The 16,706-nt window shown below is 37.6% G+C and overlaps 2 protein-coding genes across 3 annotated transcripts; both read left to right on the top strand.

Annotated features, from left to right (window-relative positions):
* The first annotated feature begins 105 nt into the window (after window positions 1-105).
* On the top strand, window positions 106-8,702 carry itgb3a (integrin beta 3a). 2 transcript variants are annotated; one of them, XM_043233755.1, is made up of 15 exons: window positions 108-288; window positions 852-937; window positions 1,050-1,251; window positions 1,605-1,857; window positions 1,959-2,121; window positions 2,300-2,461; window positions 2,739-2,834; window positions 2,938-3,027; window positions 3,190-3,324; window positions 4,446-4,875; window positions 6,080-6,302; window positions 6,523-6,614; window positions 6,794-6,913; window positions 7,115-7,281; window positions 7,589-8,702. In XM_043233755.1, exons 1-15 carry the CDS (start codon window positions 228-230, stop codon window positions 7,652-7,654), a joined length of 2,346 nt encoding a protein of 781 aa, XP_043089690.1. In that variant the 5' UTR covers window positions 108-227; the 3' UTR covers window positions 7,655-8,702. The 2 variants fall into 2 exon arrangements, with proteins under 2 accessions (XP_043089691.1, XP_043089690.1); XM_043233756.1 differs by lacking the exons at window positions 852-937; window positions 1,050-1,251 and having other exon boundaries at window positions 106-288.
* Window positions 8,703-11,797: 3,095 nt separating this feature from the next.
* mettl2a (methyltransferase 2A, methylcytidine) lies at window positions 11,798-16,485 on the top strand. Its single transcript, XM_043233776.1, has 9 exons — window positions 11,798-11,983; window positions 12,575-12,663; window positions 12,958-13,184; window positions 13,711-13,760; window positions 13,842-13,902; window positions 13,990-14,129; window positions 14,640-14,746; window positions 15,899-15,964; window positions 16,080-16,485. The coding sequence occupies exons 1-9, from the start codon at window positions 11,826-11,828 to the stop codon at window positions 16,226-16,228; spliced, it is 1,047 nt and encodes a 348-aa protein (XP_043089711.1). The 5' UTR covers window positions 11,798-11,825; the 3' UTR covers window positions 16,229-16,485.
* The last annotated feature ends 221 nt before the right edge of the window (window positions 16,486-16,706 follow it).

The raw sequence follows: 16,706 nt of genomic DNA on the forward strand, positions 1-16,706 counted from the left end.
TGTCTGCGCCGCAAACTGTTCGCTGTTCATTTGTTGAGTCTTAACTTGCCTGCGGTTACACATTTCCTTGATGAAACAGATTGCGTTTGTGAAATGCTGAAACGCATTTGGTCATCTGTCCTTACATGTCTCGGAATGGCAGATTCCACTCCTAGTCTGTACATCAGAGAATCAGACTGAAAACAGCCTCCAAGGCAGGAGGGGTGCAGTAGCTTGGATCGATTAAAATGGCACTGAATTTGGTGGAAGTTTGGGTGCATGTTTTATGTCTAGTTTCCATAGTTACGGGTAAGTTTGCCTTTTGTTATTGTTTGTTTAGTTAATGACTCCAAAATTAGAAGAACGTGTGTGTGTGTTTGTTTTAGTTATAATTTATGATTTAGATATTTTTTTCTGCATTTCATTTCATTTCATTACTCTTTAGCTTGAGAGGCTGGAACCCTAAAGAAATTTGGTTCCACTTTAGGTGGCTTTAACTATTATGTACTTACATTGAAATTAGTAATTTAATACAATGCTCTTATCGTGTACATACAAGTCTTTACATTACATTACATATATATATATATAAACCCTGCAATTACATCTGTAAATAATTTCTGTATTGTATTTATAAATATACTGTTGACCCACCCTTAAACCAAACCTGTCCTTAACCTTACTCATATCCTAAACTAAATAGCAGCAGTTTCGCAACACAATATGAGCACAGTAAGCACATTGTACCTATTTTTTTAATGTAAGCACGTAGTAGTTAATGCCACCTAATACAAAGTGGGACTGAATTTTCTAAAAAGTAGAAAGAAACCGTTTCAATAGCAATATGACTTTAACAGCGGTCTTGTTTCTAGGGTCTAACATTTGCACTTCCAGAGGAGTGAGTAACTGTAAAGAATGTTTGCTGATCCATCCGACCTGTGCCTGGTGCTCTCAGGAGGTAAAGAACTAAATTCAGCCACAAATATGACTAAACACTCCTGCACGGAGGCACAGATGACTGCTCGAAATGCTTTCCTCTGATTATCAGTGTTTGTCTGTGCATCTGTCAGATCTTTGGAAAGGCAGGCTCGAGTTTGTCCCGTTGTGATCTCAGAGACAGTCTCATTCAGTCTGGTTGTGGCGTGAAGTTTCTCGAGTTTCCAGTTAGCAGCATGAAGATATTAGAGGACGTACCCCTGAGTTACAAGGCAGGGGGTTCAGACGACATCACTCAGATCCAACCACAAAAAATACACCTGACCCTCAGGCCAGGTATGCTAAAACCATTATATTTCACAAACTATATTTACCAGTGCAATCCAATTACTAATTTCTCATGGCAGAGTTTAAAAATTCTGTTTTCTTTTCTTTTGTAATATTATTTTGTAGCATGTTGTTGCTTGTTTCGTATTTCAAGGACTGCTTATGAGCCCTTTGTGAGAGTAGGAAAAGTCATGAAGTCTTGTAACATTTAAATTTCATGCTTTATTTTTTTTCGACTGCTTACACACAAAATCTTTACTTTAACACACACCGAATCTTCAAAACCATAGAGTAATTCTCAGGTTTTGACTCTATTTGCAAGACATTTTTCACCCTTTCCCTTTGTCTCTTTTCTCTTGTAGGCGATTCAAAGAAATTCACTGTCACTGTGAAACAAGTAGCTGATTACCCAGTGGACCTGTACTACCTCATGGACATGACCAATACCATGAAGGAAGACCTGCAGAAGCTTTATACGCTGGGCAACGATCTGGTCAGTGCTTTACGGGGCGTCACCAGCAATCTGCGAATGGGATTTGGAGCTTTTGTAGACAAACCGCTTTCACCTTACATGTACATTTACCCTCCGCAAGTCATCCAGAATCCTTGTTACAAGTAAGCCCTACTTGATTTCACATTAGAAAAGCACGTGACAAATAGAGCGAGTGACAGGGTTTGGTGATTTCTGTCTCTCTGCTGTGCTCTGGCTGCTGTAGGTTTCCTGAACCCTGCCCACCGCAGTTCGGCTATCACAACGTACTGTCTCTGACAGATCAGGTCCAGCGCTTCAGAGAGGAAGTGAAGAAGCAGAAAGTGTCCAAAAACAGAGATGCCCCTGAGGGTGGATTTGATGCTATCATGCAAGCAGTAGTGTGCAAGGTGACACAAGATACAAGACAATCTGAGACAAGCTGTTCTGTTAATACTCCCAAAGCCTGAAGGAATTTGAATTTTAAGCTGAATTTACATTATTTATTGGAAGTAAAAACGTCATTCGTCAACCTTTTGGGTCGGTTCTCTTTACATTTGTGTATGACCTCCTTTCTCTTTTTTCCAGGACAACATTGGATGGAGGCACGATGCATCTCATTTACTGATTTTCTCAAGTGATGATAGAAGTCATTTGGCTTTGGATGCCAGGCTGGCTGGAATCGTCCAGCCCCATGATGGAGAGTGCCATATCAACCAAAACAATGAATATGACAAGTCCACTGTACTGGTCAGCCAAACATATATTACTCAAATCTCTCTCTCCTAAGCAGCACAGTTGTTCTCAACATTGCTAATAAAAGGAAATTCTGGAGAAGCTAATTAACATATTATAATTATTTCTGAAGGATCATGTGACATATTTACCATCCCAGGAAGTTGCAGTTGTTTTAATGCACTTTTTAGTCATATAAATGAAGCTTTGGAGAGCATTTTAAAAGAGAGGGAGAGATGGCTAATTTGAGAGTACATTGATTTATTTCTTTTTTGTGTGTGTGTGTTTATAGGACTATCCTTCACTTGGTATGATCACGGACAAATTGTCTGAGAATAACATCAACCTCATCTTTGCTGTAACAAGTGGTGTGGTGGAACTATATCGTGTGAGTTTCTGTGCTATTGTCAAACACCTATGTGCAATATGCGTCTGTCTGTAACATGCAGACATTCATACGTGTTTATGGGGTGTTGTCATGTTTCTCACAGAACTACAGCGAGCTGATCCCTGGCTCCGTGGTCGGGACGCTCTCTGAAGACTCTGGAAATGTTGTGCAACTCATCCTGGATGCATATGCAGTAAGTCACTTTGCCAGGAATTAATACAGAGAGAGCTCTTTGGTTAGGAAGACTTTGTTTGCTTTTTTAGTTTGAGATATTTAACCATTTCAGTCCAGTAGGGCTTAAACTCAAATAAAGTGAGAGGCTGACCTCTGATCTCTGCGCCATTTGATTTTGTAGAGGATCAGGTCTAAGGTTGAGCTGGAGCTGCTGGGTGTGCCGGATGAGTTATCACTGTTCATCAACGCAACATGTCTGGGTGGAGAGGTCATTGCTGGTGTCAGGTCCTGCGCTGGACTCAAAATTGGGGATATGGTCAGCACCTACATACACTAGAAAAATCTATTTTTGCTTCTTGTTCGGTTTCATTAATTAAAATAAGCTACAGCAACACTATCGCTGAATACTTTATCACAGTTATGTGTATTCAGTCTACTTAGATATGCAAAGCTTTAACAAAGCTTACTGAATTAATTTGTGTTTGATATTATTGTTTTTGTTGAACTAATGGTTTTACTTGCACAGCATTTTAGTTCACTGCATGCTTTGCATAGGACTGAAATTAATTGTTAATGGTGAAATTAAGTGCTACTTTTTCAGATTTTCTTTTTTGAGCAAAGACAAAAAGCTATTGTGTTTAGTTATGCTGGACATTTAAAAGTTTGTGTTGAAGATTTTGTGGTTAACATTATGCTGAAGAGTAGGGCTTGTTTTTTATAATTAAGTAAAAAAAAATATTTTTTTGCAAACTTGCCTTCGAAATTGAGTAAAATCCAAAAGTATGTACTCATACTTTATATTATACATATATTACTATGATACGTTATACATAAACTATTACAAAGGAATTACAAGTAACACATCAAACTAAAGTAGTAGTATTTTCTTCATACTCAAATATTTCTTGCTTTATTTTATTTATTTTTGTACCATATAGAAAGTTGGAAACTACATTCATTGTGTACCTTTCAGTAGGTAAAATTATAATCATGTTGATTTTGCTAAACAGAGAATACATTTGGAAGATGCTTTTATTCAAAGCTGAGAAGTGGTCAAAATTGTTAGAATACCTGATAGATCTAGAAATATTGATCCTTTTTTTGCCTTTAAAACATGATTTAATTTTATAATGCTCATGAATAATGCAGATGGTATCAGATGAAGCGATTTTGATTCACTTTTATCTTCAGTATGTGGTATGTCCAACTTTTTCACCAACTACAGCCGCACATCTCTCTGGCGCCGTGTCAACATATTTCCTGAGAATTAATTCCCTTCTGCAACTCAAGCAAAAGGCTTTCCTTTGAATGTAAAATAGATCTTTTCAATCTGCAATAGAGACCCCAAATTCGCTCAACGGGGTTGAGGTCTGGGCTTTGACCTTTTTTTTTTTTTTTTTTTTTTTAATCTTTCCGTTACATTACTCTTTTTGTTAGGTTTCGTTTAGCATTGAGGCAAAACTTCACAGATGCCCCAAAGAGAAGAGCCGGACCTTCAGGGTGAAGCCAATAGGCTTTAAAGACAACCTTCAGGTGACTGTGGACTTTGCTTGTGAATGTAGCTGCCAGCAGTCGTCTGTGCCCGCCAGCCCGTCCTGTCACCTTGGGAATGGTACCTTGGAGTGCGGCGTGTGCCTGTGTGACCCGGGCCGACTGGGCTCTCGATGCGAGTGCACCGAGGGGGACTATAATCCCACCCAACAAGACAGATGCAGCCCTGCCCCATCAGAGCCGGTTTGTAGTGGCCGCGGGGAATGTGTGTGCGGACAGTGTGCCTGTCGCTCCAGTGATTTTGGGAAGGTTTGGGGCCCTTACTGTGAATGTGACGACTTCAGCTGCCTCCGTTCCAAAGGACAAATATGCTCAGGTGAGGTTAGACATGTCTCGACTCATTGTAACAGTGCTAGATGTAGTGTTGTGTGGATTACACTCATCTTTTTGTGCTTGCCTCATAACATGGATTTTTACCATATTAGGCAATCTGGTCCAGATTTAGAAACAAACAGCAGTCTGACACAGATGTGCTTGATTTATTAGTTGATCTTCAGTTTTACATGTCTGTGCGTGTTACCTGCTTACCCTGAAGCCTAAGTCCAGATGCTCATGTCTTCTCTCTTCAGCAAGTCAAATGCGTAAACTTGTATATTAGTTTGAAAAGTGAGATTTCAGTAGTATGTGGTATAGGTATTGCTGTTTAACTGCCTTGTGAAAATTGTTTTCTTACGCAATATCTTATTAACTTAGAGTTGGTGAGTAGGTGTTTAAACTAGAAGAAGAATCAGAGTCAGCAAGTATAGCTCCTGGGAATACATAAAATAAAACATACAGAGAGTAAAACACAGACACACACACAACCAGTTTGAAATCTTCTTGTTGTATGCTCTGTTGTGTGTGTTGAAATGAATACGATGACTTGGGAAACTTTGATGTTTATCATGAATTCCTTGTTGCTTTAGTAACAAACATTAAGTGAGCATTACGTAACACCATGTTTTATTTAATCATACTTTTTTCATAATTAGTCAGAATTTACTTCAGTTGTAAGGTATGTATTTTCAGTGCTACATTTCTGGTCTGTGTTTTTTAGATAAACAGATACTTTTGGTTAGCATGGATGGATGCATTAATCTGTAACAACACGTAGCAGTAAAAACATTAAAAAAAAAAACATTTATATTCATCAACCCTGTTGAAAAAAACAGCATATGCTGGTTAGGTATGTTTCGAAGCTGGGATGCTGGTTTATACTGGTCATGTGCTGGCTTTAAGATGGTCCAACCAGATTAAGACCAGCAATGGACAGCATAAACCAGCAGTGCAGCATATGCTGGGGTTTTTTTTTCAATAGGAAGAGAATAATAAAAACATCATATTTTCCTCAAAAATATTAAGCAGCATAACTATTTTTAACCAGGATCATGTGATTAGTGAAGACTATAATGACTGCTAAAAATTCAGCTTTGTTGAAGATTTTACAAATATAATAATACATAATTTTTTTGAATGCAGATTTTGGCTGAACTACCTGATGATCATACGCCATTAACAGATTTGCTGGATGTCTCCATCAGGAAATGGCGACTGCAACTGTGGCACCTGCCAGTGTAGCTCTGGGTGGTCCGGCGAGATCTGTAACTGTTCGACCCAGACAGACAGCTGCATGGGGAGTGGAGGGATGCTGTGTAGTGGCCGGGGTCACTGTGGATGTGGCGCCTGTGAGTGCACGCAGCCAGGAGCCTATGGATCTACTTGTGAGAAGTGTCCCACCTGCCCAGATGCCTGCACCATCAAAAAGTGAGCGTGTTCTGGACGGGTTTTCTCTGTTAGAATACAAATATTATTAACAAATGTTTAAAAATAACTGCAGAACCTGATAAAACGAAATTTTGGTTTCTTTAATAAAAATAAAGTCTTAATTCATTTGACTAATTTACAATGATGTGCAAAAATTGTATTTTTAGATACAGTTCATATTTATTTATTTTATCTATCTATCTTATGTGTGTTTCTGCAGGGAGTGTGTGGAGTGTAAACATTATCAGAGAGGGGATCTGAAAAACTGCAATCACGTCTGCAGAGATGAGATTGTTCCGGTGGATGAGCTGGGTAATCTCTACCTCTGACTAATTCATAACGCACATCTCCATTTTAATTCACAGCACATAATTGCAGTATATCCGTCATTTACCAAATGTATAAATTGACAGTATGTGGCTAGCTCTCCATGCAGCATGTTTTGTTCAGTTGTTGCTCTAGCTGAGTTAATCATAATTAGTTCTCTCCAGTCTTTCATGAGAAGAACTCGGTGAACTGCAGCTACAAGGATGAGGACGACTGCATTCAGAACTTCCAGTATTACGAGGACGCCAGTGGAAAATCCTTCCTCTATGTTGTTAAAGAACCAGGTGAGGGGAGAGATGTGGCGGAGACAACGTGTGACATGTAGGTGTCAAACGTGGCTCGTGTTGATAACTCCGCGTCTGTGTGAGAGAGATGGGTAGATACTGGCTGGGCTTCTGTTACTGTCACTAAGAGATCAATTCGAATGAAAACTGAATGTAGAATATGAGCTATGAATGAATCTTTTGTCATTCATTTATGTTCAGAGTGTCCTGAGGGTGCGGATGTCTTGGTGGTCGTTCTTTCGATTGTCGGTGCGGTCCTGCTTCTGGGATTGGCTGCGCTCTTGGTGTGGAAGCTTCTGGTCACACTTCATGACCATCGAGAATTTGCTAAGTTTGAGGAAGAGAAAGCGAGGGCTAAATGGGAAGCGGTAAGTCTGTTATTCAGACAGCGTGTATTGCTAAACCAACCGTAACTGGTTTAGTGTTATCAGTGTTTTCATCAGCGTATTGGTTCTAGTACTCAAATTGTTCAAAATGCATAGTTTAACCATTTTAATCTCAAGGAAAACAACTCAAAGAATCAGAGTTCCTAATGTGATATGATTTTGATCAACATTGAGGATAGATAGCATAATTCAACACAATCTCGACACCATGTGGTCAAAGTGAGAATCACAGATGTGCTGATGAGTTTTGCTGCACTGGTTATTAATGAAACTCTCCCTCACCTTTTAGGCCAATAATCCGCTCTACAAAGGAGCCACCAGCACTTTCCAAAACGTAGCATATCGTGGCAGTTAAGGATGACACCACTTCACTTCTTGGCCAATCACAGCTGGGTTCATCCAGGCATGTGACAATCTGGAACTGTGGTCACTAATGCAGAATGTACTGAAATATTATTAGATAACTACAACTCACTACTGTTCAAAAGTTTAATTTCATTTCTGATTTTGTTGGGTTTTTTTTTTTTTTTTTTTTTTTTTTTAAATGAACACTAATACAGCGATGATGTGTTTAAACTCCTAGAATGGTGCAGAAATATGTTTACAGTTCAATTAAAGAGTCCTGTTTAAAACAAACAAAAAAAAAAGAGTTGGTTTCCACAAAAACTATTTCTGAAGGATCAGGTGACAGTAATGATGCAGAAAGGCATACATATTCAATTCAAATTTTAAAAAGGTTTGTTTTTGTCGATTCATCCTCGCTAAGCAGAAGTAGTGAGTGTGATCGCACCAAGTGCAACATGTTTCTGAATCAGCATGCCAATCAACCAATCAGGTTTGAGGAATTTTTTTTTTTCAACAGGAAATGTTTATCAGGGTTAGGTGCTTCTACGCCCTTGTAAGTCAGCTATCATTTCCCACTGATTTTAGGAATAAATTCTGGGTAGGTTTAGGGGTAGGGATTTGGATGAATTTATATTTTTGGACAGTAATGTTGATCCAGGATCATGTCTGTCTTGGCAAAATCACAGCGACCAAGCATACGTGACTACTTTCTGACCTAACACTTCTAAACAGCAGTGTATCTTTTGAACAATGAAACCTATTTTTACCTGTTTCCATTTTTATAATGTAAATATTGTAATAAAAAAAGAATATACTTTAAGTTAAAATTCCAAACAGGATTAAATGAAATGTCAATTTATAACACATTCAATAAGAATTTTTTTCCTGATGTTGAAACTATTAATGTCAGTAAATGTTTTGTTTTTTCTCTTCATTGAGACTTCACAATGCCATTATACTGTTGCACAACTGGTGTGAGCTAAAATGTTGTTCTTACTGTACCTGTACATTCCTTTTCCCTGCTGGTATTAATTTGCTTTAAAGTACTTTTAAACTTGCCTTCCTGTGTGAGCATGTTATTTAAGGGGATGTTTGGGTTTTTTCCCAGAGTGTTAAAATTCGTTCTTGCATCATTTAATATACAGGGACAAAAATATCACTCACTGTGGCTATCAAAACACTCCACTCTTATGGGTGGCTAATGGGAAACCCCAGTCATTATTACATTCAGTGGCGTTGCTAATAATGTTTGTGGAGAAAATCACCCCTCATGACACCTTGACATGAATCTAATGTTTATAATCCTAGAGTAGTTTTCTGAGTAAACATGTCTTCTTTAAAGAATTTCTATTTTTGATCCAGATTAGTTTTTAATGTAATTAAAGCTCTAACTTGGTGACCTGTGTCTTGTGTTGAAATACTTATTATGGGGTGTGACCAGCAAAAAAAATGTCAAAATGTCAAGTGGAGGACATTCTGACAAAGCAGACATTACCTTTTCCCAGTGACAATTTTCAAATAAATTCTATTTCTTTGAGCCAGAAAGTGACAGGTATGTGAAATTCTGGAATGCACGAGACTCATCAGATATAATCTCTCTTTGTAGAACTGGTGACAGATTCTACTTCCAGTTTGTTTATCGGTCTAACTTTTGCACTTCCCAGAAGACTAAGTGAGTGTGAAGGATGTCTGTCGATCCATCTGACCTGTGCCTGATCCTTTCAGGAGGTAATAAACACAAGCGCAAACACCTGTGACTCACAGGAAATATGCTTGTGTAAGACACTGCTGCGTTTGGACATCAAATTTGCTTCAGACATAAAGGTATTAACAAGCTTATTTGTGTGTGTCTGTCAGATCTTCGGCCCATCTGCCTCTGACTGAAATGCAAAGCATGGTTCACAGCTCTGACATATGCTGAAGGCTTCGGGAGCGAAGTTAGATTAGTTTTCCCATGCCTCTGCTAAGTCAGTGTGAAGGAAATACCAAAGCTGAGTCACAAATGTCTTATCTTGGGTGTGACTTGGACACATAATGAAATGCAATCGTGGAAATAGATCGTATTATGCATAATTCCAAGTTTTACCTCTAACTTAGATGTTACATATGTTTCTAGCATATTATGGTAGTGCTGTTAGAAAATATCTACACTCTGCATGGATGTAATAGCAATTATAACAGTCAACAATAATGAAGCCTAAATAATAACAGAGCGTCCATTTGAAACTACTCTCTGATCATTAAAAAGGATTTGGAGTTTACAGAGTTTATCTCTTAGAAGCCGCGCATGTGGCAATAATAGCATACACTTTTATCTGTGACTCGTACAAACAGGTGGCAAGAAAAAGCATTTCAAAACTAAGACACAAATTACATCTTGTGCAACTCAAGCCAGCAGCTTCTAATTACAGCGAAGATGGTTTCTTTGAGAAACCACAACTGTTTCTACACTCTGACGTTTGGTCATAAATAGGTTTCAAAACACCAAATAGTCTCTAGTGTATGCGTGCTATCAGAACTAGAGTTCAAACTATCGTATACAATAATGCACAACACTCCAGTCTTAGTGAAGTGAAAAAGCTGCCCTGTTGAACCATTCGCAGCAGCCGTCGATGAGCAAATATTTTTTTATTTAGTAATCTTTACTTAATCTGTGTTAAAAAAATGAACTATTCTAGATTAGGCTTACTACTGGCTTAATTTAAATCCTGTCTGGGAAACCACCCCTAAATGTTTTTAGCGGTAATTCTCTTCTTACACTGTAAAAAGTATCAAATCAGAGGAAGGCAGCGGGTGAGAAAGAAGATGGTGGTGTGGCATGAAGTTGTCAGGTATTATTCAGAGGGCTTCTGCTCATAATCCCTCATTGTCATATACAACCCTCTTATGAACCACTATATACATCCCAACCTGTCAATCCTGGTCTAATTTTTGTCGTAAGGGTCCTGATGTCGTGGTGGTCTCTATTACTGGTGCTGTCCTGTTGCTTGAGGGCTGCTTTCACTCATGTGGAAACTGAAGAGGGGAAGTGGGGACTGTCATATCCCAGTCAGGCACAGATAACGATCATATCAACTGCATTCCATGTCTCCATCAATCACAGGTGAGTTCATTAATGCATAAAGTGTCAAAGACCATAGAGCACAGATTTTTAAAGGAAAGATTGTTTTAATAGGGACACTCTTCGGCTTTGCATGAATATGTGGAATGACCGCCTCAAGTGTCAGCATGAAGTGCAAAGCAAAAACAATGTAAACACTTTTTATTGCTTGCAGTCTTAGTTTGACACATTCTTGCATATAGACTGCAGCTGCCTCTGAAAGTTTTGTTGCCATAGTTACAAGACATGCACTTGCTTCTGGAATTTTGCAGAATTCTTGGAACTGTTGTTTCCATGGTAGCAGTCGCACTAGAGGTTCTTCTCTATCGCTGTGATGCTGTCCTAAAATGTATTAATAGCTTTGTTACATGCCTATATATAGATATATAGATCATTTTATATGTAATTTTGTGACGTTTCGTTTCATGTTGGGTACTTATTTTCCATTGTGCATGTAATCAAGCTATAATTAAGATATAAAATATAGTTAATCTGTGAAATGAATGGTATTTAAAACTATTGTTTTTTTGTAATAAAAATAAAGAAACATCTGAAATATAAAAATAAATGATCAGAAGCCAGCTGTTCAATGGCACCACTGAAACCAAAAATGGCAAAACATAAATAAAATCTACATTTACCCCATAACTCAATTTAACTGTGGTATTGTTATAGATGAAAAACAGTATATTATGTCATATATAAATCTGTATTTTAAACTATTTGCTATAAGCAGAGTTTGAAATTAACACCCGCCAACCCGCCAAATACGGTTATAAATAGCGCTGTCAAATCACTAACCAATTTTGCAGGTTACTTTTCTTAAGTTTCTTCATTAATTCATTAAAAGTTTATGCAAGCAAAATCTGCACAGGCTTAGCGCAAATATTGAACTCGTGAGACATAATCACGACATCATCGAGTGTACTGCAAAAACAAAACAAAAGCAAGCTTAAAACAATATCCTCGCAATGGAGTGAAATGTCTGAGAACGGTCGATAGGTGGCGGTGTTTCCGGTCTCCAGCTGAATCGAGTGGGAGACTGACGCTGAACTGCCATGTGCATCCGGTTCGCGTGATCATGGCGGCCCCTGCTGTGGCTGCTGGACCTTCCTCCACAGAAAACATGCCAGAAACTGCTGCCGGACCCACGGAGAGTCCCGCAGAGGCCCAGAAACGACCGCAGTTCGGCACTCGCTTCCTCACAGACCCGCGGCAGGTGTTTCAGCACAACGCCTGGTGTGTTACTAGACTCATTCCCTCGCTCCCGACTCTTTCTGGCATGCTGTCACTTTGACACTCTCTTTGCCTGGATGTTTCGATAGGATTATCAAGGTTTTTAAACATGTTAAGTTGTTTCCAAGCTTAATTCACCGAGTAGCTATTAAGTTTGTCTTTGTAGTTTTAGAGGAGTCTTTCTCCCTAACATCAGAGGAGTACAAAAAAATAACTGCAGGGTACCAACCTAGAAATAACAGGCTGTCTTACAGTTTTGAGTTGGATTTGTATATATTCTTTTTTTTATGGAAAAATAATGACATTACGGGAATATATATATTATTCTCTGTGTGTGTGTGTAATTGAATATTCAGTGAGCTGTGAATTCATGTTTAATGTGTATATATAAGATGTCTAGTAAAGTATTGTTAATGTTATTAATGTTAAAAGCTTATGAAAGCAATATATTACGGAGTGATTTAATGAAAGTGCTTATGTGTTTTTTTACGTGTCAGAGTGCGGAGTGAAACAAAGCATGGATTGGCTGTAGCTTCTGTATGTGAGATGTATGTAGCTGTTGCTGTGTTTGTGATTGTGTCACATCACCTGTAGGGATAATGTGGAGTGGTCCACAGAACAGGAGGAGGCTGCACAGAAAAAAGTGCAGGAAAACAGTCAACCTCTCCCAGCAGAAAAACAAGGTAACTCCATCAACTACCTACATTTTCTTTTATATTTATAAGTGAATTGAAAATGTCAATGATGTGTATGTACAATTAAATTTTATCCAGAAATAGACAATTGTTCCTCATGATTTTTACATTGTGTATTGTTTCTATTTTAAATTAGCTTAGCTATTATTATTTTATGCGCTTTTTTCATTCTCTGTTTCTTTTTTAGTTCAGTAGATCACCTACTTGCTCACGAAGACATGCTGTTTAAATTCATCTTTTTTTGGGGGGTGCTGATTTCTCTTTTGTCTGTACCTCCATCAGAGGAGTTTGACAACAGGGCCAATGAGTACTGGAACGATTTCTACACCATTCATGAGAACCGCTTCTTCAAGGATCGCCACTGGCTGTTTACAGAGTTTCCTGAGCTGGCCCCTCAACAAAAGCCCCCAGGAGACGCTGAGGAGAATCTGTTCAATGGTGCAGATGTTCCCTTGACTCACATTGATCCTGAATTTCCTGGAGCCTCTGCATCCTATCGCATCCTGGAGGTAATTTTTATTAACCTTTTTTTTTTTTTTTTTTTTTCAGTAGAAACATTTACAAGAATTATTCCCCCAAAAATATCAAGATCTCAAGGAGTCAGTTGTATATTGCAGTCCTTAAAGGGATACTCCACCCCAAAATATGTGACAAACCAGTAAGTGCTTAGTTTGTCTTCGGAACACAATTTAAGATTTTGGATGAAAACCGGGAGGCTTTTGACTCTCTCATTGACTGCCAAGTGAAATATGAAGGTCCAGAAAAGTATGAAAGACATCGTCAGAATACTCTATCTGCCATCAGTGGTTCAATACATGAAATACAATGAAAGTGAAAGGTGACCAGTGGTGGCTGTACTCACCATTCACTTGAATTATATGGAAAAGGAGTAACTAAACGTTGATGGTTTTAACTTTAGGGTTAACTGTTCTTTTATGGAAAGTCTTGTCAGTAGCAATCCCCAACCTCTAAATATGCTCATTGTGCTGTGTGTGTGTGTGTGTGTGTGTGTGTGTGTTTTTTGGGGGTCTTTAGGTGGGCTGTGGAGTAGGCAATACAGTCTTTCCCATCTTAAAAACCAACAAGTGAGTCCAGATATAAACCAATCAGACCTGTCCGCAGTGTTTGCCAGTCACATTTGTGAAATAACTGCTTTTGTTTTACAGTGACCCGGGACTCTTTGTTTACTGTTGTGACTTTTCCAGCACAGCTGTTGACCATGTCAAAGTAAGTGACGGGAAGCTTCATTGTCTTTTTAATAAAGAAATCTGCATTCTGCATTTATACCTGATCTTTATTCATTCTTCTGTTCAGTCAAATCCTGAATATGACCCATCACGCTGCCATGCGTTCGTCCACGATTTGAGTGATGCGTCTGCAGAGTATCCAGTACCAGACCACAGTCTGGACGTAATTGTCCTCATATTTGTGCTGTCCGCCCTGCATCCTCAGAAGTGAGTGTTGATGATCAGTGATGCATAAAAACATATTTTAGTATTAGTACAATGTTAAATAAAAAGGGATACAAAAAATTATGTAACGAATGCTTTTATATTAATAGTAAGAGAAAGTCAAACATAATTTCTCGTTTAATGATTTCTTATCAGCATTTACCAAATACACATTTATATCATTTAAACGGGTCTTTGTGTGTGTGTGTGTGTGTGTGTGTGTGTGTGTGTGTGTGTGTGTGTGTGTGTGTATGTGAACTTCACTATTATCAAATAATTAGAAATATTCTTAAAATTCTCTTTATTGTTATATTAATTGTTGCAGATTTTCTGCTGTGATAATTTCAATTATTATTATTATTATTTATTTATTTTTTTACAATGTAAACATGTAAATGTGTGTTCAATTTTATAGTGCATTTTCACAAAATGAATTATCCCTTGCATATTATTATCTGCTCTTTTGGTTTTGACCACTAACAATCTTTGCACTTCTTAATTCGTGTCTTTCAGGATGCAGAGCTCTATTAATAGATTAGCCCGACTGCTGAAACCTGGAGGAGTGTTGTTATTGAGAGACTATGGCCGCTATGACATGGCACAGCTTCGTTTCAAAAAAGGTAGATGATACGTCCATACGAGAACTCTGTCTCTCAGGATAATTTTAAAGAAAATCTGTAGGTAATGTCTAGAATACAGTTGGTTTTCTTGCATTGTGTTTAAAACACTTGAAATACAATTAAAATGCACTTTTGATGTCCTTCTTAAGGGATTGTTTTCGAATGCAATCTAAAAATGCAAAACATTTAATGCATTATCATTTAATTGTACTTGTTATAATACTTCAGTACAGTACAGTACTAAAATTTGTGATAATAACCATTTATAATGAATTCAAAATAAAGACCTGAAAGTTACTGAGTGGAAATGACAACTGAGTAGCCATTAGAGTTTCATATAATTGTCTTTTCAGAAGTCTTTGTTTTACACAGCATTTTTTGGGACATTTCTTTATTTATTTTTTTATCTCCATGAATGAAAAATTAATTTTACTGCACAACTGTAAAACTATAAATAAAAACATTTTTATGTATATTGTTTAAGTGCTTACACGTACTAAACCTTTGTCATTTTTAAAATAGACCCAGAGAAACAATGATCACAAGTTCTTTTAGGGCTGTTAAACAGTTAATCTTAAGTGATCGCATCCAAAATAAGAGATTATTTATACGCAAAATGTGTCTCTACTGTGGATATTTATTTATATATATTATTGTAGTGAATCAGCTCAAAAGGGAATTTGAAAAGAATCATTGTTTTACGGCTGATCAAGGAGCGATTCACTGAACGAGCCATGTAACATCAACATCAACGATTTTAAAATCCAAAAAAAAACATGTGAAAACACTATTGGTACAGTAACAAGAACAGCAGTTCTACACATTATCTTATTATTTTGTGCTTAAGTTACTTGTATTTTCAATATAAATAAGGCTTTATTGGATAGGATAAAAATATAAATCTGGGACATATAAACACACACATTCATACAAGTTCATTCAAGGACAAGAAGAAGGGAGGAAAGAGTGAGTTCAAGAGAATGAAAATGTAAAACCTCAAATTACAGCTAAAGTACAGTGGAAAAGTAATAAAAAATAAGATCAATGTTTAATGTTCAATCTCTGTTTGCCCTGAAATAGCATGTGAAGCTGATATGACAATAATCTTAAATATAACAAAAACCTAATTGCTTGTTTTTTTTTCTTAATCAGGCAGATGCTTGTCTGAAAATTTCTACGTTAGAGGGGATGGAACACGCGTCTACTTTTTCACACAAGGTAGATGCATATTTAGAAATGCATTGTAAACGTATGTAATAAAAAAAACCTGTTTGTTTAATACATTTTCACAGTGGAAAATGCCACATAGTTACAGGGTTTTTTTTTCCTTTAGATGAGTTGCATGATCTCTTCTCCAGCGCCGGCCTGGACAAGGTGCAGAACTTGGTGGACCGGCGCTTACAGGTGAACAGAGGAAAGCAGCTGACGATGTACAGAGTCTGGGTGCAGTGCAAGTATCGCAAGGTCCAAGAGCCCACTTAGACTAAAGACTCTTTATCTGGAGGGATCAAGAACATCTGGGTTGAACCATGAGAGTATTGTGATTGGATTTGTTTTAAAGATGATGGACCGGTCACAACAACATGGAGGATTGCAGTGCTGACACACAGTTGGAAATGTTGATGAAGGACAAGAGTTCACATGATGCTCCTGAGGAAGCTTTCTTTCTATCACGTTGATCAATGTTTTTAAGGACTTTTTTAAACTTACAAATAAACTACATGATGTATTAAAACAAAGCATCCCTCATACTGTCAGTTTTTTCTCTGTTTTCCCTTTTATCAGCTACAAAGCTAATAGGCTATTAATTAATTGTTATTGTCCATTTTTGGAATACTAAATAAAACTTGCTGCATATACGGAAAAGCTGACAAAATCAAGGATCACTGCAAACTGGATAAATGTAAATGATTAAGTCAAATGTGAACTACTACACTTTTTTTAGAAGTTGAATTTTGAT

This window comes from Puntigrus tetrazona, chromosome 3 (genome assembly GCF_018831695.1).
Source record: "Puntigrus tetrazona isolate hp1 chromosome 3, ASM1883169v1, whole genome shotgun sequence".
Lineage (NCBI taxonomy): Eukaryota > Metazoa > Chordata > Actinopteri > Cypriniformes > Cyprinidae > Puntigrus > Puntigrus tetrazona.

Excerpts from the sequence above, each read along its gene's own strand:
- itgb3a (XM_043233755.1), top strand. The coding sequence starts at position 228 with ATGGCACTGAATTTGGTGGAAGTTTGGGTGCATGTTTTATGTCTAGTT. Across the intron at positions 938-1,049 it reads GTGCCTGGTGCTCTCAGGAG|ATCTTTGGAAAGGCAGGCTC; the intron begins GTAAAGAACTAA and ends TGCATCTGTCAG. Across the intron at positions 6,914-7,114 it reads CTATGTTGTTAAAGAACCAG|AGTGTCCTGAGGGTGCGGAT; the intron begins GTGAGGGGAGAG and ends ATTTATGTTCAG.
- mettl2a (XM_043233776.1), top strand. The coding sequence starts at position 11,826 with ATGGCGGCCCCTGCTGTGGCTGCTGGACCTTCCTCCACAGAAAACATG. Across the intron at positions 13,185-13,710 it reads CATCCTATCGCATCCTGGAG|GTGGGCTGTGGAGTAGGCAA; the intron begins GTAATTTTTATT and ends GGGGGTCTTTAG. Across the intron at positions 14,747-15,898 it reads ACAGCTTCGTTTCAAAAAAG|GCAGATGCTTGTCTGAAAAT; the intron begins GTAGATGATACG and ends TTTCTTAATCAG.